Source organism: Pelecanus crispus, chromosome 5 (assembly GCF_030463565.1).
Source record: "Pelecanus crispus isolate bPelCri1 chromosome 5, bPelCri1.pri, whole genome shotgun sequence".
Lineage (NCBI taxonomy): Eukaryota > Metazoa > Chordata > Aves > Pelecaniformes > Pelecanidae > Pelecanus > Pelecanus crispus.
Genome location: NC_134647.1, coordinates 36,422,468 through 36,448,978, shown reverse-complemented (window position 1 = coordinate 36,448,978; position 26,511 = coordinate 36,422,468). Strand labels below are relative to the sequence as shown.

Genomic DNA, 26,511 nt, shown 5'->3' with positions numbered 1-26,511 from the left:
CTTATATGGATCAAACACACAGGAAAAATGGACAATTCCATGTAGCCTCTGCACTCCATACAAGTAGCACTGCCAGGAGAGGGTACAAAGCTGTGTTCGAAAGACCTACTGTCTTTCATTATTTTGGCATTATAGAAAACATGCTTAAGCATTTAGTTCTTTGGACCATGCAAATACCTTTGCTCCAGCTGCTCCAATTTCACCTTTTGGACCATCAAGTCCTTTCAATCCCTGTAAGAGTTATAGAAATACGGAGAAATTATATTTTTGTATCTACACACACAGAACATTCCTACTATTATTGTTAAAATAGCTCGATACTAAAGTGTTAAGAATAGATGGGAGGTGGCAAGAGCAAGAAAGGAAAAAAATAAAGAAAAAAAAAAAAGATGGAATAAAGCTTTTAAACATTCCCTAAATGGAAACCATTTGTACAAGGTACATTTCCTTGGATTTGGTTTCCTTTTTAAAACAAGAACTTTTAAAAAAAAATCCTAAAACAACAAGGAGGAGGCTCTGAGCCATAGGAAACCTGTTTATTCCTCCCCAAAGTAAAATTCTGGCCAGAAAGCTTGGTAATTTGTAATCGCTCCATGTTGCAAACATATCCCTCTCTCAAGTTCCCCACCCTAATGCAAGACTTGCCAACAAAGTGAGAGAACTGTCAGGTTTGTGCCTCCTGAAGCTTGGCAGGGCTCATGCAAGCTCCTTCCAGATTCCCAGATCATTTGAAAACAGAGTGAGGAAAGCACTAGAGAATATAATACAGAGGTCAGCTTAAAGGGGAATAGCGTTGATTTTCTGCAAGGCCCTCTTTCTCCCAAATGCCAGGGATTCTGCTGCAACTGGCAGGACTAAAAGTGTCGTCAAATTCACCACTAATACAAAAGTTGAGTACCTGTATACAGAAACTGCCTGGAAACATCACCTGTAAGGAGAGGGAAAATCTTGTTTCTTACCCTGTGACCCTTGAGTCCTGGGAGACCAGGAGCACCAGGAAAGCCTCGAGGCCCCTAAGTAGGAAAAAGAATACAAACAAATAAAATCCTTATTTCTGCAGATAAACCTAGCAATAATGCTGCTAACAGGAGAGAGGGTAGCAGCATTAATACTAATACTCTTAACATTCTTTCACCTTGATGACACAATGTAGTGAGGTATAGCATTTGAGCAGATCGCAGATGATACAGCATAACATGCTATGAATTTAGACAGTCTCAGCATTATGTACATTTTCACTGATATTAAAAGCATTATTGGTTACATTAGTGTATGATCACACCTCAAACAGAAGTAATGACTAGTGGTAGATCAAGTTTTGAAGCTTAATATGAAGAAACCTTAATTAAACAGAGATCAAAAGTCAGAGCTTTTTTAAAATAAAATAGAAACTAAGACCACACTGCAAACGGTACATGTTCTTTCAGAAAATGTCAGTCAAGTAGCATGATAAGCAACTGCTATTAAAACACATTTAACAATTAAACCAAAGTTGCCTTACACTTAGTTTCCTACCAAGTTTCCTGATTTCTCTTTCAGGAGAGACTAAGAAATGGAAGGGTGCTAGGTGCCTTGTGTAAGAATATTGGTCACATGAATTTATAATGGAAATCACATTAACACCTTCATACTCTCAGATAACAACAATTCAGCAAACTGTTTAAACATATCATTTCTTCCTTTGTGGTACCTCTGAACCAAAGTGCTCATAAAGATTACAGTTCATACCTTTCGGCATAGCAAAAAATCATGAAGATATATTATAAAAAACAAAGCATCATGAAGCAACACTGATATTCAGAAGATTGAAAAAGAACATCTGAGATCTCAGCATTAGAGAGGAGAATTTCACATACAGACAAGCTGTTTCCTTGTTAGTATCAAGGAATGTAAGAAAGGTCTTCGTCTTCCCATGGTCAATTATATGGATAATGTTTGATCATAAAGTTCAGTGGGAAATTACTCCAGAGTTTGTGGACTCCTAAAGGGAAAATTACTTTATAAAGATATGAAATTTCTGAAATTAACATATTAGATTGCTTGACATTATTTATACTCAATGAGTTTCTCAGTGAAGGATCATCTCTGTTGTCATAAAAGGTCTTGCATGTAAATTTGAAATTGTACAAATTATGCTTGTTTAGACTGAATGTAGCCCATAAAAACTATTTATTTGGCCTGTGCTCAGTGGTATATCAGGTTATACAACCAGGGCAATCAAATGACGAAGCACGCACATGGGACAAGTCACATGGCAAGGAGGCAAATCCTGTGCAAGGGGAAACAGCCATCAGGTATCTCCGTAGCAGTCTATGGGCCTTGTCATTGATCAAGACATGGCACACTTCTCTGATAAACTATCAGGGTATTCAGTGGTGTTCTTTACAGTGCTATGCAATTGCAGCAAACTCTTAATGAGATCTTTTTTGTGCGTGTGCAGTTGCAGTACTTCTTTCCTTTATTAGCAAGTCTTCTAAGAGATGATTTTATTGAGCAAAACAGCTTGGCAGAACAATACTCCACAGACTGCATTTGCCTCAAGCAGCTTATAAAACATTGCCTTTGATCCATAAAGGATCCTTCCTTAGAACGAAAGCTTAGGGAACAACGCTACCTTGTTAAAAAAATCATTTATCTCTCCAAGAGATCGTATCTCCTGTAGCTTAAGAGATTATGTGTACCATGTGGCTTCAGTTCTGGGATTTATCTGTCCCCTTTTCAGCCACACTACAGCTCCCTTCCAGGTACAGAAACTTGACTAATGAAGGTAGAACTCTTTAATATGGGCCAAAATTATGTAAGATGATAAAATGATGTCATTCTATCATCAGATACACCTGTTTTCTTTTATTTCTAGAGTAAGCCACGACAAGTATCCTCTGCAGTACAAGTACGTATTATTTGGAAATCCTTTAATCACATTTGCATATTGAAAATATATATAAAAATAGATTACGTATGTCTATGATACAATCCCCTCCTCTGCTGCCCTCAGACTGACTGTTATAAAGGTAAACAGTGCCACCCCAGCCTGACATCATTTTACAGTCTCTGAGCACTTCCTGCACATGATTGCGAATGATCATGTGAAATACTGGGAAATGGAGTACAACTTATACATGCTATCATCTGGTTTATGCATATTTCACCTATGAAACAGTTGAAAGGTACACCGTGAAAAGACTCTCAGGATTAACTCAAGGACTTTTGAATCACCTGTTTGGTTCTGCGCTACCATGCTGACCTGGATCATTAGAGTAAGCTAACACAAGTACTTCAGAAATTGAATGGCAGAGCTTTGCACTCATTAGTAAAAGAGACAGTGATGACATAAGTATGAATATTTTGCTAAAATGTAAATAATCACGCTCTTACTGGAGATCCTGGAAATCCAGGCTCACCGGATTGTCCTGGTCTGCCAGGTTCACCCTAAGGAAAATAAAAAAAGGTACACATGAAAATAGTAAATGTGAAAAGTAACTTCTCTGATCATTCTTCCATTCAAACAAATGAGGACATTCACACCAGTATTATATATCCACCCTTTACTGTAACAGTTTCAGTGATATAAATCAACCACACACTTAGCTAGCAATGTGTATTAGACACACTAACTTAAAGAAGGTTTTTAACAAAGAATTGCGGGAACTGAAGACTGAGTGCAAAATGCATCTCAGCATCACAAGATGGCGCTGCAACGTAGTTTTCCTGTGAATTAAAGAGGCAACCTTTTGTCATCCTCAGGCAGAAAGTCAAATTACTTTAATTTTCCATAGGAACAGCAACCTAAAACTGCCTGCATTGCAGCTTGCTACTTCTCCTTCTGTTCAAATGGTTTAAAATGTGTATAATTTCATTCTAGGGCAGTGACTATTTTCTGTGTCATATCAATAGGAAAGAAAAAAATGGTAGAACCAAATCAGCGTATTTCGAAGATTATTCAAAGTCCTCCAGAGTCACAACCAAACATTCCTTTATATGCATCAATCAGTTCAAATACACGCAGGACTCTGGGCTGCAGGAATATGAAAGGCTTCAGAAAAATATCTTGTGGACAGAGAGAAGGTAAAGTGCTTCACAAATGCAATTAAAGAAACCCATACATACATTGGAAGTGGAGGAAGTTCTTAGAGCTGTATCGAGATTTGGCTTCACTGCACTGACAGTTAACTGTTTCCAAAGATTCTTAAAACTCTTTGTACAATTTAATGGGAAAGCAGCCATTACACAAGCTACAGTAATTTTTATACTAAAATATCCAGCATTTGCAGTTTTCAACTCATTTCCAAGCTATAAATTACAATTCAGATGGATGTAGCGTGCTTTTCAAACAAATAATATATGTCTACTGGTAAATTTTTAGGCTATTGTTGTGCAGTACATATACACTTATGCAACATGTATAATACATACATCTTATGTATATGTGTACATACATGGATAGAGTCATAAAATCAGTTATGAATATAACAAATTATTAAGAAGCTAAATACTAATTTTAAATACTAAAATTTTATTGTCCAGATCCAGGCAAATGCTACCATTACAGTTCTTCTAAACCATCATGCGATCCCAAAGAGAGGAGATGCCTCCAATTGCCCCCTCCTAACTATGGTACATTAGTAAGTCTGATTTCAGGAAAGATATCTCAGTTGAAGAACTGGCTGAGGCAAGAAATAGTAGAGAGCCAGGTCTTAAACCTTAGGTATGATGGTGATATGCAAGGAAAACATAGGAGGGTTTTGAAAGGGATTGCTAGGACTTACAGTTATGACACTGCACTTAACAAGGAGTATGATTACAAAGAAAAGTAAATAGATAAAAGTAGTTACAGTAGGCACATCTGCTTATTAGTCACTGTCCCAAAGATGCCAGTATTTGTTTAATTAAAAATAAAACAAGATACAAACTTACATCTTCACCAGGTTTGCCTGGAGGTCCCTCTGGCCCACGAGAACCAACTGGACCCTAAGAAATAAATATATTTGTTGAGAAGTCAATTTAACCATCACTAAAATATCTGCTTGCTCCATTTCAAAGCCTGGTTTTACAAAAACGGATATAGAAAAAGGATGAATTTGTGCCTAAGCACACTTGCTTAATTTTGTAGTGCTCTTTCTAACCATCCTGCCCCCAAGAAACCTGCATTATGTTATGTAAAAAGATAGGACGGATTCTTTAGGAGAAAAAAAATACATCAACAATCACAGTTGCTGTTGTTCCAAATCTCTGGCTCTTGCTTTTATTTTTGAATCATTTTATCACCTCCAAAAAATAAATATTCTCATCATCCTTTGTGTAAGTTATACTACCAGCTATGGTTTTACCAATGTTTAACCATCCTCAGGTCTGTGCTGGAAAAGTAATAGTGATTGTTTACATTATAATCATTATTATGCATGTTCATAACAATTCAAATTCACTGATTCAGGGCAACATGCTTTGAACACCACAACTCTTGACTGAAGATACTTAATAGCTTCATCTGAGACAACACAAAAAAAAATCTGTTCTGAAGTAAGGAGGTATAATATATTGTTTGCAATATTATTGTAGAAATGTTTGTATTTATTGGTCTTACCATAGGTCCTGGATCCCCAGGTTCACCAGGTGGGCCAGTGGGGCCAGCACCACCCTAAAATTAACCAAAGATTAACACAGTTACAAATTCCAAAAACTAAAAAAATAAGGATATAAATTAAAATCCGTGATCAGTATAATCACAGCCCATGGGACAGTCTGGATTCTAATTCAGAACCAGCTCACATTGCAAAATGAATGAAAGTTGGTTACTAAAATCCCTCAAGCTTTAGATAAGTCCTGTGCCGTGCACAAATCCCACTGGAAACTTAACACCATGCCAATACTGAAACCAGAACAGTCACCATTTTCATTGCTGTTGCCTCATTAAAAAATGTGTGTTGGGCTAAAACCTTGTTAAAGGTCTAATAAATTGTTCTGAGTTAATTTCTCTGTACAGAATACATCTGGAGCAGAGCTGAGAGCAGCATGTTTAGATTCACCTCTAGATGAAGATGCATTCATCCACGCATCATTGAAGATGGATATTGCCTCAGAGATGCACACACACACCAGTTACTACGTGCTTTGCCTTCATCTCTGGCCAATTATTTTAAATCCCCTGAGGCAAAGTACTTACTTGTTTTCCTTGGAGACCTTGAGGACCTCTTGGACCAACTGGACCCTATCGAAAACATAACTTGTTACACACACTGGAAAACACCCTTCCGCAAGTAACATTCATCCTACAAAGACAGCAAAATGGCCTGATAGTGACCTCCAAGATAACATTTCTATGGCTTAGAAAGACAGGGAGACTGATGTTATGAAATACAAAAGTACATAGAATGAAAATCTTCAAACTCAAAAAGCCACAGCAGTGTAAATTCATTAGCAGCTGAAAATATGGGCTTCTTTGCTTTCCGGAACCTCACAGTGTCTGGAATCAGTCAGAATAACCCAGTTGCCTGCATAGCTCCACTGAAAAAAATGTAGTAACAGAACAGAGTTGGGGGAATAGTCTTCCCTTGAAGGGAATTTCATTGCTCAGATTAATCTCATAATGGAATCAATGACAAAATAAATTCATGCTGCTGTCCTCAGCCGTGAGCAGCAACAAGCAGCAATGGAAGGACATATTTTCATGAATCATACAAACCACCAAAACAGCTTCCAACTGGTTGTGGTTTGTTACAGAAAATTCAGATTTCTCCTTAAAAAGTTTCATGGGATCTTTAGGAAAAATTTCGTGCTTAATTGTAACTTATACCATGAAGTAAACATAATCTTCTCCGAAAGTAATCCTCTTGCTTCTAGCAATACAAAAACAGCTATAGCAGACAATAGCTTGCATTTTGACAGAGGCTCAAGATTTGTGTCTTTTACACACAATTCGTTAATTTTTACTAATTTTTACAAAGCAAATGTAGAAGAGGTAGTAACAGGCCATTTAAAAATTTAGATCAAATTGAAAAACAAAACAAAAAACAATGGTTCAGCTGAATGACTGTCAGTTACTCAGTTTACAAGGAAAGGAAAAAAGCAGATCACAGAACAACATGAATCAATCCAAAGACACTGAGTGAGTGCCAGCTGGCTTTAGTAGACTTTGTGTAAGGCCTCAGAGAAACCTAGGTATTGAAAAATACCTTAAGAGAGATACTAATGTTAAAATGAATCATATTTGAGAATGACAAAAGAAGAGGCAGTACAAGAGATGCAATGTCTCGAGACAAATTGAGTGAAAGGATTAAGCAAAATGATGGAGGGCAACATAGCAAGTAGGACAGATTTGTGGAACAAATCATTGTATGTGTGCACAGCAAATTCACCAAAGAGAGACATTCATAAAAAAGGAAGGTTCTTTGAAGAAATCACCGCAAAAGTTAATCCTAAGGCAAAACATCAGATTATCTTTAGAACCTTTCAAATGGTATTGAAACTGAGTTTGAAGGTTACTAATGGGCACTTGGAGTGATAAGATTCAGGTAGGCAAACTCACGGACAGTACAATCACTAAAGGATGGTTTCCTTAAGAATGAACATTAAAAATAACACCAAAGAGGGTAACGGTATCTTGAAGATATCACAATGTGATAAATGCATGTACTGAAAAGAGATAATATTCAAAAACAACCCCAAGAGTTCTAGCAGAGACAGCTTAGGGTGGTAAAACAGCTTTGACAGACGGTAAAAAATTTCAGTGTTACCATTAAGTAAAGGGCATATCTAAACAATGAGAGATGTCAATGATAAAACTGAACCCACTGGACAAGTAGAATGTCTGTCTTAAAATAATAAAGCACAGCTTTCAGTTAACAGCTGGTTTCAGAAATATTTTTTTAAATTACTACCAAAAATAACTATCTTTAATGTCACAATGTGAAAAGAAGCCTTCAAAGTTACATATTTGTTTATTCTGCTTTGCGTTATACGTGACACTTCTCAGTTACTCTGCAGTGACTTAAGATATGAGAAAATCAGGAGCTGTTTTTTATCTGCACCTTACTGTTAGTAGCTGCTATATTTCAGGAGAGAAGGAAGACAGCAAAGCTAGAGGTGGGAAAAAAAAGCTTTCACTTTAACAGAAGAATATTTTTTCACTTTTTTCCAGGTACTGCGCCAAACTGCACTAGAACATACAGTACATCCAGGTTCTAGAGGCACAGGAAGTTGAAGAGGATGAATTCCCCTTTGGGTTTTTGCATATGCACTCCACTTCCACCCTGTTCTACAGTACAGGGCTAATTCGGTCTTACCACTGCACCAGGCATCAGTCCCATCTGACTACCAAGTCCAGATTTCTCATCCAGTCCTGCCATCTGAGCTGAAAATGGCTGAAAAAATAAGATGGGTGATTTTAGCTGTCAGTCATTTTGATGGTTGATAAGGCAAAAATCCATGTAACTACATCTTCATTATTTATATTGGCTTCACAATGCTAACAACTAAATTCTTGTTTTAATCATTAAAGTTGTCTTTCCTGTAAATTTGAGGTGGTTTAAGGCTTCAAAGACCAGTCAAATGCATCATATTGTCTGCTTACTATTCTGACTCTACCTCCACTTTAATATTAAACAAATAGGAAAATGACCTAAAACGACTAAAGCCTCCCATAAAAGTAACTAGATTTCCTTCACTACCTTCAAATTTAAATCACACCTTAACTTCACCTGCAATATTCTTTCATGTCTTCTAAGCTTTTCTTTTGTTTTCACTTACTGTGAGTTCAGAAATATCTGAAGGTAAATGGAAATGTAGCTGATTTTATGATTGCAAATTAGAATGTTAAAGTGTGTTGCCCTTTTCCAGCAAAGCTGAAGGCCACTGCTGTTCAGGCCAATTCACAGAGACAAATGAGTTAGAGCAGGAAGAACCTTCAGTGCCCTTCTTCTGCAAGCACATAGTTGAAATCAAAAGTTTTAATTTGCTTCATTCAGAGCCAGATCCTCACTCATGGCAGGCCAGAGCTTACAGTGGGTGAGACAGAGCAATAGCACAAATGCGCATTCAAGTCTTCTAAGATTTACAGTTTGTTCCACATCAGATTGGTCCCCAAATACATTTTCCACAAGGCTGGAGATTGCCTAACTTCAGAGACAGAACACAAGCCAAAAATGTCTTAGATCTCTGGCCACACCTATTCTTTAATATTTTCTGTGGAAATCTATAAAGGATGGCAGTCTAACACCCATCTTGGTGCTTCTGTGATTCCAAGGGATTCCTCTGTGCTGAAGATATGTACTTGGGCTGAATCTGCTGGATTCAGGACTATTTGGAAAGGTGGCTGAGTCAAGGAATGCTGCCCAAACTTGCAAGCCGTTGGCCTAACACGAATATTTCAGCTTATTGTCAGTATAACTCTATTGTTTTCAGTAACGTTGCAGGAACAATGGAGCGAGAAATCAAAACAGATCTATTCCAAACAGCAATAAATGTGTAACTGAATATACTTGAGAAATTAAAATATGTATTTCATTTATGAATCATCATTAGTGTTCCATAGAATTTGGGGCTGGACAGGAGGGGGAAGTCTTGCAGAACATCTTGCCTGTATCTATGGCTGGTTAGCACTGCTTTTCACAAACAATTCCTTATTTAATCTTATCAGCGTTGGTCTGAACAATTCCAGCAAGAAATATACTTAACCACATTTTAATTTGTCTCTTATTTACAATTAATATTTTTTTTTCTTTTCTGTTTTCCTAATTTGGTACACCAGTTTCCCTGTACTATTGCCCAGATCCCTTGGGTTTAAGTCAGGTGGAAGTAATGGAACCCTACTGAGGGTTTTAGATTTGGGCACCTTGGCTTTTCTAGATGCTAAAACCCATTGCAAAAGATGTGTCCTTTCCAAGGTTTCTCATGTTCAACTTGACCCAATTTTTGGCAGACCTTGCAGTGCCGCTAGCTGCTGTCCCTCATGACTGGGAGACAGGAACTGTGGGCACGGCATTCCACATCATTCACTGAAGCAAAGAGAAGTTACTCTTTCTGTCATGCGGATCTGGCCCAACACTCACTTCACTTTCTATTAAAGTGACTGTATAACTTACCCTGCTTAGTCCATCTGGTCCTGGGTGGGTAGGATGCCCTGGAGGACCAGGGTCACCAGGCTGGCCAGGGATACCAGGTTCACCATCAATCCCTTGAGGACCCCGAGGGCCCTAGAAGTGAAATCAGAAATGCAAAGAGTTGCAAAGGTATTGATTAAAATCATTGTAACTGGCAAACAACTGCCCCATTTGTGATAAATCTGCATTTCTACAGAAAGATCTTCAAACAACCAACCTCCCTCAAGACCTGTTCCTACCTTCAGATCAGAAACACTGGCTAAAATTAGTCATGAATCCAACACACAAGTAAACTGGAGTAATTTCTCTCACAGGCTCTTTTAGAAACTCAAGATTCCTATCATTCCATACTAGTGTATACTATTCCTGAAAAACTGTTTGGCTTTGCACACAATATAGAATATCAAGAATTTACTTCTAAAATACAGATAACTCAGATTAGCGTACATACGCATGCTTAGGAAACTCCAGCATAAGGCTGGATTTTTACAGCCTCCTGACATCATGAATGGTTTAGACAGCTCATACTATTGCCGAATTCTCAACACAGTTACACTGCCAAAAATGCAGTGTCATGTTATCTCTAGCTAGTATTTGCAAAATAGGCTAGGAGGTCAACCCATTGCTCCCATTTTGATCACCCACTTCTGATTCCTAAACCACATTCATCTTTTCTTGTGTCAGAACTAAAATTAAACGTGGAAGCAGCTAATAAAACATTAGTGGAACAAAATCAATAGCAACAGGGCCAATAAAGATATACTTCAACCATAAACACAGGCCTTAAAGTGCTTGTCACTACTGCTTCCTTCATTAGAATAGAAGTGCTTGACTATGGCAAGGAAAATTTTCATAGTGTATAATGAGCTCTTCTACTTTAAGGATGTTTAAACATAAAACTTTGGAAGCCTGGCTCAGTGAGCCATCTTTACAAACACAGTTATAATCAGACAGATTACTTGTATTTCCATGAGATGAGGACTGTGTTTCCTCGCAGTCTGCGACACATTTCAGTGGAATTTATGTCTGAACTAGTATGCTTTGAACTAGTATTCTTGGAACTAGTATGGTTTGCATGTTAAAGAAAAAGCATTCCCTTGGGAAAGGGCTACACTGGGATAACACTGACAATAGGATTCCTGGAAAATCCCAGTGAATGAGCTAGTTCTCTTAATTCTCCATCTATCTTTATGGTCTGAAATTTCTATAAGCCTAGCAATCAGGGGGAAATCTTTTTCTTATCAGACATATATGTACACACACACACACACCCCCTACTCACAGAATGAGCTGCAAATAGATGGTATTCTGGAACAAATGAGGAGATTTGTGCATGTTGGATGGAAGCAGAAGGTTCTAGCAAAAACCTTTATTATTTAATATTTCTATTATAAACAGAAGTACACACTGCCAAACCTAAAAGTGCATACTGTCCCTGAGTTATCTTTTGTTTGTTCTCAAAAACAAAGCTCAGCATTAGAGAAAAAAACAGCTGCCTATAAAGAATTAAGCAAGCATTAATACAACTACTGATTTTCAATAAGCAAGCCAAGACACCTTAACAAAATCTGACATAGAAAAAGATCTTTTTTTGGTTTCTTTTTAGAAAAGGACCTACTTTTTAGTCACCAAAAATCAACCTGCTTCAAGAGCAGCACTGCACCCCCCTATCCTAAAACCTAAAAAGTCCCCGAAAAGCATGTTTGTATTTATAGGTGGCAACTAACCAGTGGTATATAACCAATGCTGGGGGGGTGGTAATAAAATCTTGATTATACTTTTATTTTATATTATTTAACTATTTACATATATCTAAAAAAACCTTTCATTTTCACCAGCTCAAGGTCAGTGAGGCTTAAGGGAAAAAAAAAAAAAAAAAGGGAAAAAAATTCTCACGTAGGCCACGAGGTGGCACCGCTTAAACACGCAATTGACTCATTCTGGCCCATTGCTGCTGCTGTTTAGGAAACTATTACAGGTTTTGCCTGTAATGGAATAAAAGGAAATGCAGATCATGGTGGAACACTCTGAAACTACTATCTATTTTAGCTGCTACTGCAATTCCAATCGAGTGTAAATCTATATTGAAACAAAACATAACAATGGTTCTGAGGATGCTCAAGCTTATTTTCCGTCTTCAAAAGATCATTTGTAAACACCTGAAATTCTATCATGCTCCAAAACTCCCCCTCCCTAGATGCGTTTTGCAAAAGCAAACATGCTATTGCCTAGCTGTTTCCCTCTCATTGTTACACAAAGAATCTGAAGTAAAAAATATGCTAATACTCCTGAATTCACTTTACATCCAAGGGTCCTGCTTTTATAAAAGGCAGAGATCCATAGCAAGGTTGAGTTCCTTCTGCTCACTAGTCAGTAGGAGCCCATTTAAAGAACAAATTAAAAGATCCAAAGAAACAAACAAGCTTGGAAATGTGCTTAGTGGTTTTGTAATTCCAGCAGTCAGTAATGTATTTACCCATACTAATTTTACAAAGGGTATCTGTACAAGGTTACCTGCTCCATGAGGTATTTTAAACAAACTGCAAACAATGTGCAGAGAGGTTTTCATAATATAAACTGCAGCTGTGAACTAACATTTTTTTCCACAAGTATAAATAAAAAAACCTGCACTAGCAGTCACTCTGTAACTCAAGCAGTGCTCTTTGGTCTCAGACCCACACTCTGATAGACACACAGCTCATTAGAACCTTTGACGTAACATTTTCAAAGGAGCTGACTGGTTCCTAATCCCTTGATATCCCTTGAAAGCAGTATAATAACCAGTGTCAAAGGAACTCAAAACTATTTACAGCCTTTTGGTATTTTAGGTGCTTCTAGCCACCACTCTGTAGAGACATACAAGGGATGCACGGCACAGAATCAGAAATTATTTAGCACTTCATTGATAATGATGTACATTAGGAAAGCACTTCAGACGTCTCTATAAACACCGTCAGGATTCCTCTGCACACCACAAGATTTCACAATTACTTCCAGAATTCTTTAAACATTTTGGTACTCATTCATCAGACAAACATCTTATGGTGATCTACCGAGCAGCAGTGGCTTGGCATCCATCTCAAAGAGACTACACACTTACTCCACTGCTTTAGAAGAAGTGTCATGACCATCTATGGACAACAGGCACTCACTGGAGGAACAGCAGAAAGGAGTCGGTTTTAGGCCTATGCTTAAACTCAGTATTGGCTTGCTCTCTCCTGAGGGATAGGAAAATATCCACATAGAAATTACAATGATACAACAATTTAAAATCTGCTTTTAGCAGCTTCTGCTCTTTGACCTAGCTTTTTCAGCAGGAACATGTCGTCTTTGGTATTTTCAGCACTCCCTTTTGGCCTTTCTGTGGTTCTCCACATGCAGACACTGAAATTCCCTTATGAAGTCTTTATTTCCACTAAGCAATCTTGATTATATTATTCACCAGCATACCAACATACGTAGTCACATATTAACTCCTGCTAACTTCCTGAGCTTTGCCTTTTCTGAAATACTCTGAGCAACACAGCTCTCACTGCTTCTGATGCACAGTAGTAACCAGCAAAAAGTCAGCAAGTTCCTAAACAGGCGAACGTGATGTTCCAGTTTTTTGGGTTGGGTTGGTTTGGCTTGACTTTGGCTAACTGCTGAAAAAGTATGGCTTTTAGCAGAAATACTGCTAAACCTCCGTCAATTATCTCAAAACATTCAGGTTTCAATCTACCCAGGGAATGGTGAGATATAAATGTTTTTCTGCTTGTTACCTGATTCTTGGAAAATATGAGGAAAGTTCTGGTAACTCTAGAAGACACGGAGACAGTTTAAAGCCATCTAACCTTTTGAGGTTAGCCCAGTACTTGATTTCTGAGATATTTAATAACTTACAGGTCTTCCCTTTGGTCCTCGTTCTCCTCGTGGTCCTTGTGAGCCTGGAGGTCCCTAAAAGAAAGATTAGAAATATTAAGTACCTTTTAAACTAGATAACGATTAATAAAGCTCTGAAAATATGAAATGCAATGCTTATTTGAAAATTAATGGGGGGGGGGGGGGGTGTTCACAATGATTATAAAGAAAACCACTACCATCACCAAGTATTCAATATTTCTTCTCAATTGTACATTGCCTGAAGGGAGTAGAACCAGGATGCAGAGATCTACAAAATGGTTTCATCTCTCACATGTTCCACAGGTTAATTTAGCAAAGGTTTTCTGAATGCTGGAGGTTCTTAATGCTGAGACGTACAGGTTTGAGACAACCTTCCTGCTAGTCCAGAACTGCTCTCTGCTTAGCCGCAGCCAGGGAGCATACTGCGTCTCCTTCTACTCCTGCTAGATCCCTGCTAGAAAACCATTCCCCAGCATCAGCCTCGCACAAAGGTCCTCAGACATGCATGTACTACAAGCACACAACCATTCACTTAGGGCACGGGCTGACCAGAGACTAGTAAAAAAAAAATCTCATAATCTTGTTGCCTCCTCAAATCCAGCAGCTTTGCAGACAATACCCACTACAGGCACAGAAGAGTCCTCCTTCACATCATCCTCACAATACAAAACAGAAATGGCATAAAGTGGAAAATGCTATCATCAGAGAAACAGAAGATCAAAAAATACTCACGGCTGGTCCCGGGCGGCCTCGTATTCCTGAAACCTAAGGAAGGCAATATGAATGAAAGTTACCACAGAGCATTATGGCTATATTTGTCATGACTACCCTACAGAAAATTAGTTATTGAAAAGTAACTAGCAAGAGAGCAAATTAAAGTGCCAGACAAGTTGCAAGGCTTTTGGGGGAAAAAAAAAAAAAAAAATGTAAATTCCACTAGTTATCTCTTTCCAGTTTGGAGTATTTTTATAAGCAATATGAGCAAAATCTTGGCAGTATTATTGTTATTCTAAAAAAGATTAAATAAGTGAATTACAGTGATTTAGTTTCAATTTATCAATTCTTTTAATTTGTTTGTCTTCATGCTAGACAGGGGTAATAAAAATAGAAAGTGACAATTTATTTTGCTAGTTTTCTCAAGAGTCTCTACACTTTCCAAATACTAATTTACCATTATACCTCCACAAAATTCTAACTGTAAAAGTAAAGATTACGACAGATTTAACTCAATAAGACTTTCTCCCAAAATGCAACTGACTGGAATTTCTAATGTTACATACATGAAACAGCATAATTAATCCCATTCCTTTCATTCCTAGGCTGTACATTTTTGTTGTATTTTCCTAATTACTGCAATTCTGCTTTAAAGCACTAAAATGTACACTTCTAGGGTGTGCTGATAAATGGAGAAAGAAATGGACTTACAGGTGGCACTATTCCAGGTTCTCCTTTTTGTCCCTGTAGGAAAAAGATACAAAAACATCTGACTGCAGAAAACAAGTGAAAGTACAATTAACAGTACAAGTTTCACCAATACCGTGCCTGTGACTGTGACAAATGCTAAGACTTCTCTAAGGATACAGCTGAGGCTCAATTGAAGTAGCTGTGATAGCTATTCCATACTATTTTTAATGACTATGGACACTGATTAAATGAAGGTTATAAATTAACATACTTTCTCTAACTGCATAACATACTGACTGAAAGAAGAGTCAAACTAAAAAATTACCATGATATCTACGTACTACAAAACAAGTTGTAGTTCTGTTATTGGATTCTATGATTCATATGAAATGCAGAGCCCAGAGCAGCATTCGGACTCCGTTTCTTCAAGGTACTAAATCAAAATTCACATCATTAAATTTATGAACATAAAAAACCTGCATGCCCATCTGCAGCGCAGGGACAGAATACAAAATGATATCGTATAGCTTCAGAATGAAGGACACAGCATTTGCCACTTTTCTTTGAACTGAATGTGTTGACAATGACTATACGTTACACAAAATAACTGGGTTTAGACCTATTGTTGGTAACCATTTTATTAAGGAAAAAAAGAGGACTTCGTAAAGATAAAAAATTTCCTCCCTTGTTTATCAAGTAATAATAAACTGGTTACAGTCCATTTACTTCCATAAACTACCTCCTGCATACAGAGCTACTCCGTTTTAGTGAGTGTATATACTTGATCACCTAAATATTATTTCTATTATTTCTTGTAGGTGTTTACTATCTGAGAAGCTCATTTATCAGAACGTATTAACCTAAAGAAGAGGAGGCTGAGGGGAGACCTTATCGCTCTCTACAACTACCTGAAAGGAGGTTGTAGTGAGGTGGGTGTTGGTCTCTTCTCCCAAGCAGTTAGCGATAGGACGAGACGAAATGGCCTCAAATGCACCAGGGAAGGTTTAGATTGGATAGTAGGAAAAAATTTCTCATGGAAAGGGTAGTCAAGCATTGGAACAGGCTGCCCAGGGAGGTGGTAGAGTCACCATCTCTGGAAGCATTCAAAAGACGAGTAGATGTGGCACTTTGGGACATGGTTTAGTGGGCATGGTGCCGTTGGGTTGATGGTTGGACTGGTGATCTTAGAGATCCTTTCCAATCTTAATGATTGCTAGTTTGTACTTTCATTAAAAAATAATCCAGCCACCAAGCCAGGAAACATGAAATTGCTACTGTACCCTTAATTGCTTTAGTGGTGGACTTGGTAGTGTTAGATTAATGGTTGGACTGGATGATCTTAAAGGTTTCCAACCTAAACAATTTTATGATTGTGTTTTAATTCCTTTTGTAAGAATAGATCTTCTCTTTGTTTAATTGCATACTATGAGAGATGCCGCCCACAGAAGTGTGGCTCTGTGCAAGAACACATCATCCCAGTTCTTCATCAGTGCCTGGACCAACCGTCCCCATCGAGCACTCAGGCTGTGGCAGACCCACCTCCAGCAGAGCCTCCTGTCATAAAGGACCTTCACAAGTACTCGGGTAACGGTTGCCAGCATTTTACTTAGTGTTGACTTGAACAGGGCCATGACATTATGCAAGCTGCCTTGGGCAGCCTGAATTATTATCACAGTGAAAGTAGAAAGGATGCCAAAAAAATGTTTTCAGCATGGTTTCATACATTTAAGTAGAGCTGAGGAGTATTTTTATATTTGTGCAATCCTCCACTGATTTATACAAAACCCCAGTAATCCATGGTCAAGTATATGAAATAAAACAGCAAATGTAAGAAAACCAAAATTCTTATTAAAAACACTGTGTAGACCAATGAGTAGTGTAAAACATTTTTTTAGAACTTGAATCTGTAAGTATAACTTTACATTGGAGGTCATCACATCAGTGCTGTGGGGTACCAGCTAGAAGGCAGAGTAGTTTGGGGGTAAGTTTGCCTAGCAGTCAAAGGTGTCACTTAGGCTCCTGTAAATACACCTGACCTCAGGTGTAGCCGTACACAAGACAGGCTGCACAGCTGACGTACAGCCATATCTGACACCTCAGTGTGTCATACCTCAGTGGCTGCTCCAGGCTACGGGCAGTAGTGCAACAGCTATCTTGTGATTGAGGCCTGAATTAGGAATCGGTCCAAGCTAACACAAGGACAGCTAGACAAGATGCAGTAACGCCTTGCACCATAATACAGACACGCCTCCTGCGCAAAGTTTTAACAATTCCAGCAGGAATGGTTAGAGGGGTTGTGCTACCTACTGCACACTGGGCAGCTAAGTCTCAGCAAAAACAAGCTGAGAGTTTTAATAGTTTGGCTTCTAATGACCTAGCGGTCCCTTCCCTCATTTTGTGGCACTGCTAGAGATGAAACAACCAAACTACTCAAACTGGAATTCCTTTTATGTAGACAGCAGGGATTTTCAGTCAAGGGATTCTCTATATTAAGACCAGGATTTTTGCCTGCATCCCAGCATTTTTTCCATGTGGACTGCAATCTCCCTAACCACTAAGTAAGACCAAGAGGAAAGAATTAAGTCTTTTTAACAGAGTTTATATTTAATTTCTGTGAAGTGCTCCAAGGAGATGCAAGAGATTCTTTTAACAGTTGTAATACATTTAAAAAAAAAAAGGAAATCTTACCTTTCTTCCTCTACCTATTAAAAAGGACAAAAGAAAAAAAGAGAGGAAATTAATGTTTTTACTCTGAGAGACAGAACACGGTAAGAGCTGAGTGAAGGTGTTACAGCCAGAGCCATCCCCAACTCTGGATGCACAGAAGATGGTGTATCGCCTACAGGGAGCTGGGGAAGTTCCCAGGGACACACATACTCCCTTGTTCAGGTGTAAGCAATCAGAACAGTTTGCAATGACGTCCCCCAATTCTCAGCCTTTTTTGGCATTGCACAGAATAAGAAAAAACACTTCAGGAAAGCAGAATACCTTGTGGGGAATTGTCAGAAGCTGGACTAATGATTGACAGTGAAGTCAAAGGAAATTTTATTACTGACTTCAACACAAGTAATGTTGATGGATCCACAATGTTTTACATGGTATTTTTCAAAAGACAGAGCTAAGTGAGGGATTTTTGACCTTTTCTTATTTGAAAAGCACCTGCAATATCATGTGCCTCAATTCAGAGCCATACAGCTACACTCATATGCACAAAAATCCTTCAGAGGAATATTTTATTAATACCTTGAATAACAGTAAGGAATTCTGGAATGTATCCATACTGCCTTTATATTTGTTGGGTGTGCCTTGTTGGCATTGGCCTAATGCCTCCCACAACACAGCAGGATGCACGATCTATTTATTAATGCTTGCCACATCTTGCTCCATTGCTCAATTACACAAGTCCCTACTACATGCTCTTTATCACTACTTTGTTCTATATTAAGCCAATCAACAGCAATTATATCTCCTAAAGAAATTGCTTTAATTATTATATACACAATGTAGTTCAAATAATGCAATACACAGTATTAACGAGCATTAATTGCAAGTTAAGAGATTTTCTTTTAGGAAAATTGAGGGGGGATTGCTTCATCCAAGTCTCTCCAGGAGGAAGAAATGGACTGGAAAAGACATAATCCTTAAGGTATATCACAGAAAGTTAATACTTCATGCCAATTTTTTTTCTTATGTCTCACAAAAGGATCACACGTCCATATTTCCATTTTGGAGAAACAGTTTATACTGTTTACATTTTACTGTTTGCATGTAATGTTTACATTTATTAATCTATTGCAGGGGCCTCGAATTAAGCATGTTATTACAGCATGCACTTATTTTATTATATATATTTATACAATAAATATATATCTATCTTCATATGTTTATTATATATATATTTATCTTTCAGTTCCAGATGAATCACAAAAAGAAGCCAGAATTCAACCTCCTTGAAATATCAAGATGGAATTCAGACCAAGCTTTTAGTTATAAAGCCATTTGGGCTTATATCAGATTTATAGTCAGAAGAAAACTGTTTCCAGAGCCAGCTCAGGTGCAACCCAAGATGGAAGATAACTGCCAAGTATCTAATCTCTTCAGATTTAAACTTTCACCATGGAAATACTATTAGAAATTTCAGTATCATGAGGCTCCTAGCTCTTTGGGCTGTCTCTCCTTTTAAAAAAGCAAACTGGAAAGCAATCTTACCAATGGTGGTGTCCAAATCGTGTGTTGTACGGGAGCACACAGGACAGCACTCTCCTGGGGGCACCTGCGGGTTCTCACACTCCAGCACATCTTGACACTGGATTTCATCGCAAAGAATAGCTCCGTTGTCACAGACACAAATTTGGCATGGTGAGGGCTTCCAAATATCCCTGTTCAGGTACATCTGGCCATTCTGAGTGCAGGCTATTTCTTCAACATCTTCTCCTGGGATAGGAAAGAGAATATACAACGCATTTTCCAACCGTGAAATCAAAGAAGAAGTAGGTCTGGACAAGGAAAGAGCACACCTGGAGATGAGAAGCAGCACCACATACATGAAAAAAAACAGTCCACCAGCATAGCTGAAATTGATATCAAGGACTTTTAAATATCAGTCATCTTAAATGCCTGTCTTATGTTACCACCTTATTTCTTGATCAGAAAGTAGTCAGAGTCATCACGGAGTGCACAAACCCACCACGCTATCAAATGAACTTTGCCTCATGAGTCTCTGGATGTCATTCTGCTCAGTGGGGTACTAACTGCATTGACGAACTCCTGCCAGTGCCTGCTCTTTGTAACTGTTGTGCACAGGGCGTTACAGACACCTGACTGGCGAGAATAACCTGGAAGACTTCTATACAAAACGGCACGCACTACCTGCTCCCAGCTGCCAGGTACCTTACACAGCCGGACTTATGAGTGTTGAACAGACATGACAGTGTTTGTTGAAAAGAAAAAAACTCATTTATTGGGATCCTGGTGTAAGGTAACACCAACACAGAGAATCAAATCTTCCAAACAGGACAGTCAGTCACTGTCCAGCAGCAATAGCAATCTCCAGCGCAAGGGTACTTGCAGCACTGTCTCCAGCCGAGTGAAGAGAGGCCCCTCAATGTACTCATTTTGCTCAGTTCTTATAATCCAGCTGGTCATTGCCCTACATGATTACCCCAGCACACACATCAATTATTGCTGTGGATATATATTAACTGCATAGAAAATACCTCTTAAATATTTTAACTATATATGAAAGACTATCCTATATGGCCACTTATATAGGAACAGCATTGACTATATGCATATGTCCTATATATGTACATATTCACACATTTGTATGTAGGTCATTCTGTTTTATGAAAATTGCATATGTCATTTTTAACCTAATCCACTCCATTTACAGAAGGTTCATTTTCTTTCTTGTCGTAATACTATCACTTTTCTTGAACGACACTTTAGAATTAATTTCTTATTAATTATTTAGAAATTCATTCAATACAGTTTTTGCTCTCCCCTCTCAACCAATCTACTGTCACCAAGGTGGAACAACTTCCCTGGGTTGAATTTATAACTTAGAAATTTAAAAAATTTCCGCAATTGACTGATGGCAGCATTTAAGGTGATATGTTCATCTGTTTAGGTACTGTTCTACCCATACTTAACTCTATGCCTTTGTTTTCTTCCTATGCTGTAGGCAAGTATTTCAAATATCTGGATTATTTTTTTATTCATGAGGTGAGTATATCTCAGTATCTCCCCTTAAAAATAAAATACGTCTGATAAAGAATTAAAAAAATCAAGTAAAGTGGAAACTTTTCTTTGGGTATCCAACATTTTACAGAACACCCTATCATGAAAAAAAAAAAATCACTTTGGTCCAATGAATATTTCATCCTCTAAAGGAACACAAGCAGCCACAAAAGCAATGAACTGTCCCCAGGCTCTCCCTAGACAATGGGTCACAAACCTGCAAACCAAGAACCCCAGTGCCAAGATGCCCTCCTCTAAGTCATACACAGCAAAGCTGTCACACACAGTCCAAAAGATTCTCCTGACCCCTGGGATGCTGCGGAGAAGATTAATCTTACTTGGGTGAGAGCTCCATCTGACCACAGAAACCTTCCTATCAAAAATGTCTTTGAAACTGGACAATCCAGTTAAAACCATAATCTGAAAACTCCCAAACAGCCCTAATTTCTAACTGATACAAGACTAGGAATAGGGGTAATCATATATATATAGACCATATATATATCTCTATATAGAGGGAGATATATGAATGACACATCCCACTACTCAAAGATCACAACCGTGGATCGCCAGCTGGACGCTCACAAGTCTATGGGGCCAGATGGGATCCACCCGAGAGTACTGAGGGAGCTAGCAGAGGAGGTTGCCAAGCCACTCTCCATCAACTATCAGCAGTCCTGGTTAACAGGGGAGGTTCCAGATGACCAGAGGCTTGCCAATGTGACGCCCATCTCCAAGAAGGGCCGGAAGGAGGACCTAGGGAACTACAGGCCTGTCAGCCTGACCTCAGTGCCGGGAAAGATTATGGAGGAGTTCATATTGAGTGAACTCAACAGGCAAGTGCAGGTCAACCAGGGGATCAGGCCCAGCCCGCATGGGATCATGAAAGGCAGGTGCTTGACCAACCTGATCTCCTTCTATGACCAGGTGACCCACCTAGGGGATGAAGGAAAGGCTGTGGATGTCATCTACCTGGACTTCAGCAAAGCCTTTGACACTGTGTCCCATAATATTCTCCTTGGGAAGCTGGCAGCTCACGGCTTGGACGGGCATACCCTTCGCTGGGTAAAGAACTGGCTGGGTGGCCGAGCCCAGAGAGTTGTGGTAAATGGAGTTGAATCCAGTTGGCAGCTGGTCACGAGCGGTATTCCCCAGGACTCTGTTTTGGGGCCAGTCTCATTTAACATCTTTATCAACGATCTGGATGAGGGGATTGAGTGCACCCTCAGTAAGTTTGCAGATGACACCAAACTGGGTGGGAGTGTTGATCTGCTGGAGGGTAGGATGGCCCTGCAGAGGGACCAGGACAGGCTGGATCAATGGGCCAAGGCCAACTGTATGATGTTCAACAAGGCCAAGTGCTGGGTCCTGCATTTGGGTCACAACAACCCCATGCAACGCTACAGGCTTGGGGAAGAGTGGCTGGAAAGCTGCCTGGCTGAAAAGGACCTGGGGGTCTTGGTTGACAGCCAGCTGAACATGAGCCAGCAGTGGGCCCAGGTGGCCAAGAAGGCCAACAGCATCCTGGCTTGTATCAGGAATAGTGTGGCCAGCAGGAGCAGGGAGGTGATTGTGCCCCTGTACTCAGCACTGGTGAGGCTGCACCTGGAATACTGTGTCCAGTTTTGGGCCCCTCAATACAAGAAAGACATTGAGGTGCTGGAGCATGTCCAAAGAAGGGCAACAAAGTTGGTGAAGGGTCTGGAGCACAGACCTTATGAGGATCGGCTGAGGGAACTGGGGTTGTTTAGCCTACAGAAGAGAGGGCTGAGGGGAGACCTTATCGCTCTCTACAACTACCTGAAAGGAGGTTGTAGTGAGGTGGGTGTTGGTCTCTTCTGCCAAGTAACAAGTGACAGGATGAGAGGAAATGGACTCAAATACACCAGGGAAGGTTTAGATTGGATAGTAGGAAAAATTTCTTCTTGGAAAGGGTAGTCAAGCATTGGAACAGGCTGCCCAGAGAGGTGGTGGAGTCACTGTCCCTGGAAGCGTTCAAAAAATAGGTAGATGTGGCACTTTGGGACATGGTTTAGTGGGCATGGTGCCGTTGGGTTGATGGTTGGACTGATGATCTTAGAGATCCTTTCCAACTTTAATGATTGCTAGTTTTTACTTTCATTAAAAAATAATCCAGCCACCAAGCCAGGAAACATGAAATTGCTACTGTACCCTTAATTGCTTTAGTGGTGGACTTGGTAGTGTTAGGTTAATGGTTGGACTGGATGATATTAAAGGTCTTTTCCAACCTAAATGATTCTGTGATTCTATGATTATTTTTTAAGAAAACCTGTTATTAGCATAAAAATTAACAGCTCTAAGCACAAGGACAGTTTCACTGTTCTATGCATTTCTGTCCTAATTTAAACCAGATGTAAACAGAAAATCACAAAGTAATAAATACGAACAGATTTGGGATTTCAGCTTCATGTCTTAACTCAAGTGCAGTTACTCCATCAATGTCAAACCTCAGAGAAATAGAGCAGATGTGTCATTAACTGTTGCCTGCCATCACTAACTTCTGCAGCTTTCTAACAGAAACTAAAATCCAAATTTGTACCAGGTCAACACCTCTCTTCAATCAGTTGATCACACCCACTGACAAAATGACTTGAAGGGGTGCTGCAGAAGCTCAGGAGGAAATGTTTGCAGTGTGAAGTAAAGACATCAACCAAGTGTACTGTACTGTCCATTTATGACACTGGGAAAAGAATTTTCCAAGCTGCAGATCGTTATTTTGGAAAGCACTCTTCTCGCTTCTCCCTTGTGTGCATGACATAACGTGCTGTCTGACATATTTAGCCTTTTCCCCCAGATGTCTGGCATATGGTCTATGTCTTCCTTAATGTATTGCCCGCAGAACTCGTTGTGCTGTTCAGAAGAGCAGCAGTTTGCATAAATGAAATTTCTAAGTTACTGAGCCCAAAGTCAGCATTCTGTCATAACTTCAAATAAACCACATAGCAACTGATTTGGCAAATCAGAACTAAGCCAGATGGTGACTAGCTTCTGCCTGCGTCCTGCTCAGCAGCTGAGAAAGAGGCAGACAAAGGCAGGGGAAAAAAGCACATACCAACTTCTGGAAGTGTACTAAGAAGTCTGTTTTCCTATCAGATTGCAGATATGCTGGTAAAAAAAAAAAAAAACCAAACCAAAAACCCCACACAAACCAACCCACCCCACAATACTGCCAGAAAACACATTTTTAATTTTAAACCTTTTGATTACGTTTGGTGCTTCTAGGCTTCTAGCTTTCCTTTCTGCTGTGACTGCATTACACTGGGAGAGTAACCTGAAAAGAGCAGCTATTTCAAAGCCAACTCATCCCACAAGCACATCTTGACATTTTACTCTCAGGCCTGAACTGCAGGCATGTTATCCATCTACACCCAGAATGGGAAAGGCAGCAGAGGAAACTGTTCCACCATTTCCTCCCTGGTTTGGAAACCTGCAACTTTTTTTTAATTACAGACACCAAGTCAAAAACTCCTTGTGTCGCATGTTCTTCCTACCTCTGCAGTTGTAACACAAGGTGCTGAATGGCTTGAGAAGCAGCTTTGGAAATTCTTAATGTGGCAAAAGGATCTGCTAGCCCATTAACCAATTCCTTTCTTACCAACAAAAAGTACAACTCTAATTGGTATTAGACCTGACTAGAGAACCTACAGGGTTGCGAATCCATTGAGGTCAGTGAAAATGAGTTTCAAAGCAGTCTGCAAATATAAAAGGCAAGGTAGAAGAAAGACCCTATGATATATTTAAGGACTCATTCATTCATGAGCTTGCACAAAGGACCTTCATGAAAGAGGATTTTAATGAAAAGCACAATGAGTACAATGCAATTATTTTTGTGCTATATATTGACCTGTCAGAGTATTGGTTTTGCTTTAAAGAACTATTTGATCAGAAGTCGAACAGTCAATTATAGCTAATATACTAAATCATCATACTCAAAGACTATGCACGACCAGTTTGGAAGTAAAAATCACATCATGCACTGACACATATGATGCCCAGTTTTGTGACAACACTGAAATTGTACTAATTATTGGGGGGCGGGGGGAAACCCCATCCCAGCCACTAGATGGCTGTCAAAGCCCATCAGTCATCATGAGCCAGTGTCAAGAAGTTTAGGCACAGCAGAGGCGTGCAAAATGCCTGCTTTGGGCATTTTATGCTGAGCTTGTTTTCCTTTCAAGTACATTTCTCTCAAGGTTAATTCCACTCCTCAACAAGCCAACAACAGGACAAGTGTTTTAAAAGACAGCATATGAAACCATTTCAATCTTGCACCACCAGATATACATCATTTTGAAAGCAACACCTGGAAATTCACTGCTGCTTGGTTTGCTGTTTAAAGTTACTCCACATTATTGTACCGTTATTTCTTTCATTGACTTTTGGTTCACATCTTGCATGTGAATAAGGAAAGCAAGGCCTGGGCATGGAACCAGGTGGAACAAAAAGAAAGAAGGAAAATTAAACCATAAAAAGAGAAAATTAAGGCGGGGGGGGGGGGGGGGGGAACACAGTGTCTTGAGCAAAAATATTTTAAAAGAAAAGGGTAAGAAGGTGGAGAAAAGAAAGGTTACTCCACATGTATAAATAGGGAGGCTTGCTGAACCTGTCATCCTAAGGTCTTATTTTTCCTTGCAGAAATGTCCCCAAGGCCCCAGACTATACTCTCCTGTTACCTGTTTCTGCTTATAGACAACCTAATATGGAAGCCGTCAACCACCATTACATCAGCTGAAGAGATGGCAAGTTAAGAGATGGAAGGGAATACATTTCTCAATGCCCTACTTGGGGAAAAAAATGGCCCCAGCAAAACTTGCAGATATATAGGTTTTCTACAGACATTAACAACTTTGGTTCACAGATAAAATGGTAAGGGAAAGAAAAGGATCTGACAGGAAAGCAGCTCCATTTCATTGCATTTTTACTAGTCCTACGAATGCGATAATTACACGAGCCTAAAGGCTGATAGACCTACAGCAGTAGAGAACATAGTCTAACAAAGGCAGAAAAGATGATGACTGGTATCAAAAGCAGAGCCTGCCAGTTTTATACTTTATTCCACCAAAAGGGACTTCTTGATGCTGTAACCAAAACCCAATGTTTTTACACTGCTTAACACAGAAAAGACTGGAACAGAAGAGGTATGGTTTTTTAATGAAAAAGGGTTGGAAACAGAACAGCTTGTGCAGGTAGCTTCTCATCCTCTGCCATCCTGACGCTAGTCTGTGAAAAGTGTAAGGAAATACAAGATTACCTAGATACAGTGGTTTTTAAGTTTAAAAAAATTTCTAGAATATGAAAAGCTGAGTTTCAGGTTATGAATTACAAAATCTAATCCTGCTGACTCACAAAGCAGAGATGCAGAAGTAAATCA

General features: G+C 39.2%; 1 protein-coding gene across 1 annotated transcript in view; it reads right to left on the bottom strand.

The window, feature by feature from the left end:
* Positions 1-26,511, bottom strand: part of COL5A2 (collagen type V alpha 2 chain) — a 114,237-nt gene that overhangs the window by 35,813 nt on the left and 51,913 nt on the right. Inside the window, exons 2-14 of the mRNA XM_075710513.1 lie at positions 19,590-19,808; positions 18,069-18,082; positions 15,402-15,434; positions 14,709-14,741; positions 13,977-14,030; positions 10,077-10,187; positions 8,280-8,357; positions 6,161-6,205; positions 5,582-5,635; positions 4,915-4,968; positions 3,376-3,429; positions 960-1,013; positions 178-231 (exon numbers count right to left, since the gene is read on the bottom strand). Of these exons, the coding sequence (XP_075566628.1) occupies positions 178-231; positions 960-1,013; positions 3,376-3,429; positions 4,915-4,968; positions 5,582-5,635; positions 6,161-6,205; positions 8,280-8,357; positions 10,077-10,187; positions 13,977-14,030; positions 14,709-14,741; positions 15,402-15,434; positions 18,069-18,082; positions 19,590-19,808 (857 nt within the window). The remainder of the gene's footprint in view (positions 1-177; positions 232-959; positions 1,014-3,375; positions 3,430-4,914; positions 4,969-5,581; positions 5,636-6,160; positions 6,206-8,279; positions 8,358-10,076; positions 10,188-13,976; positions 14,031-14,708; positions 14,742-15,401; positions 15,435-18,068; positions 18,083-19,589; positions 19,809-26,511) is intronic.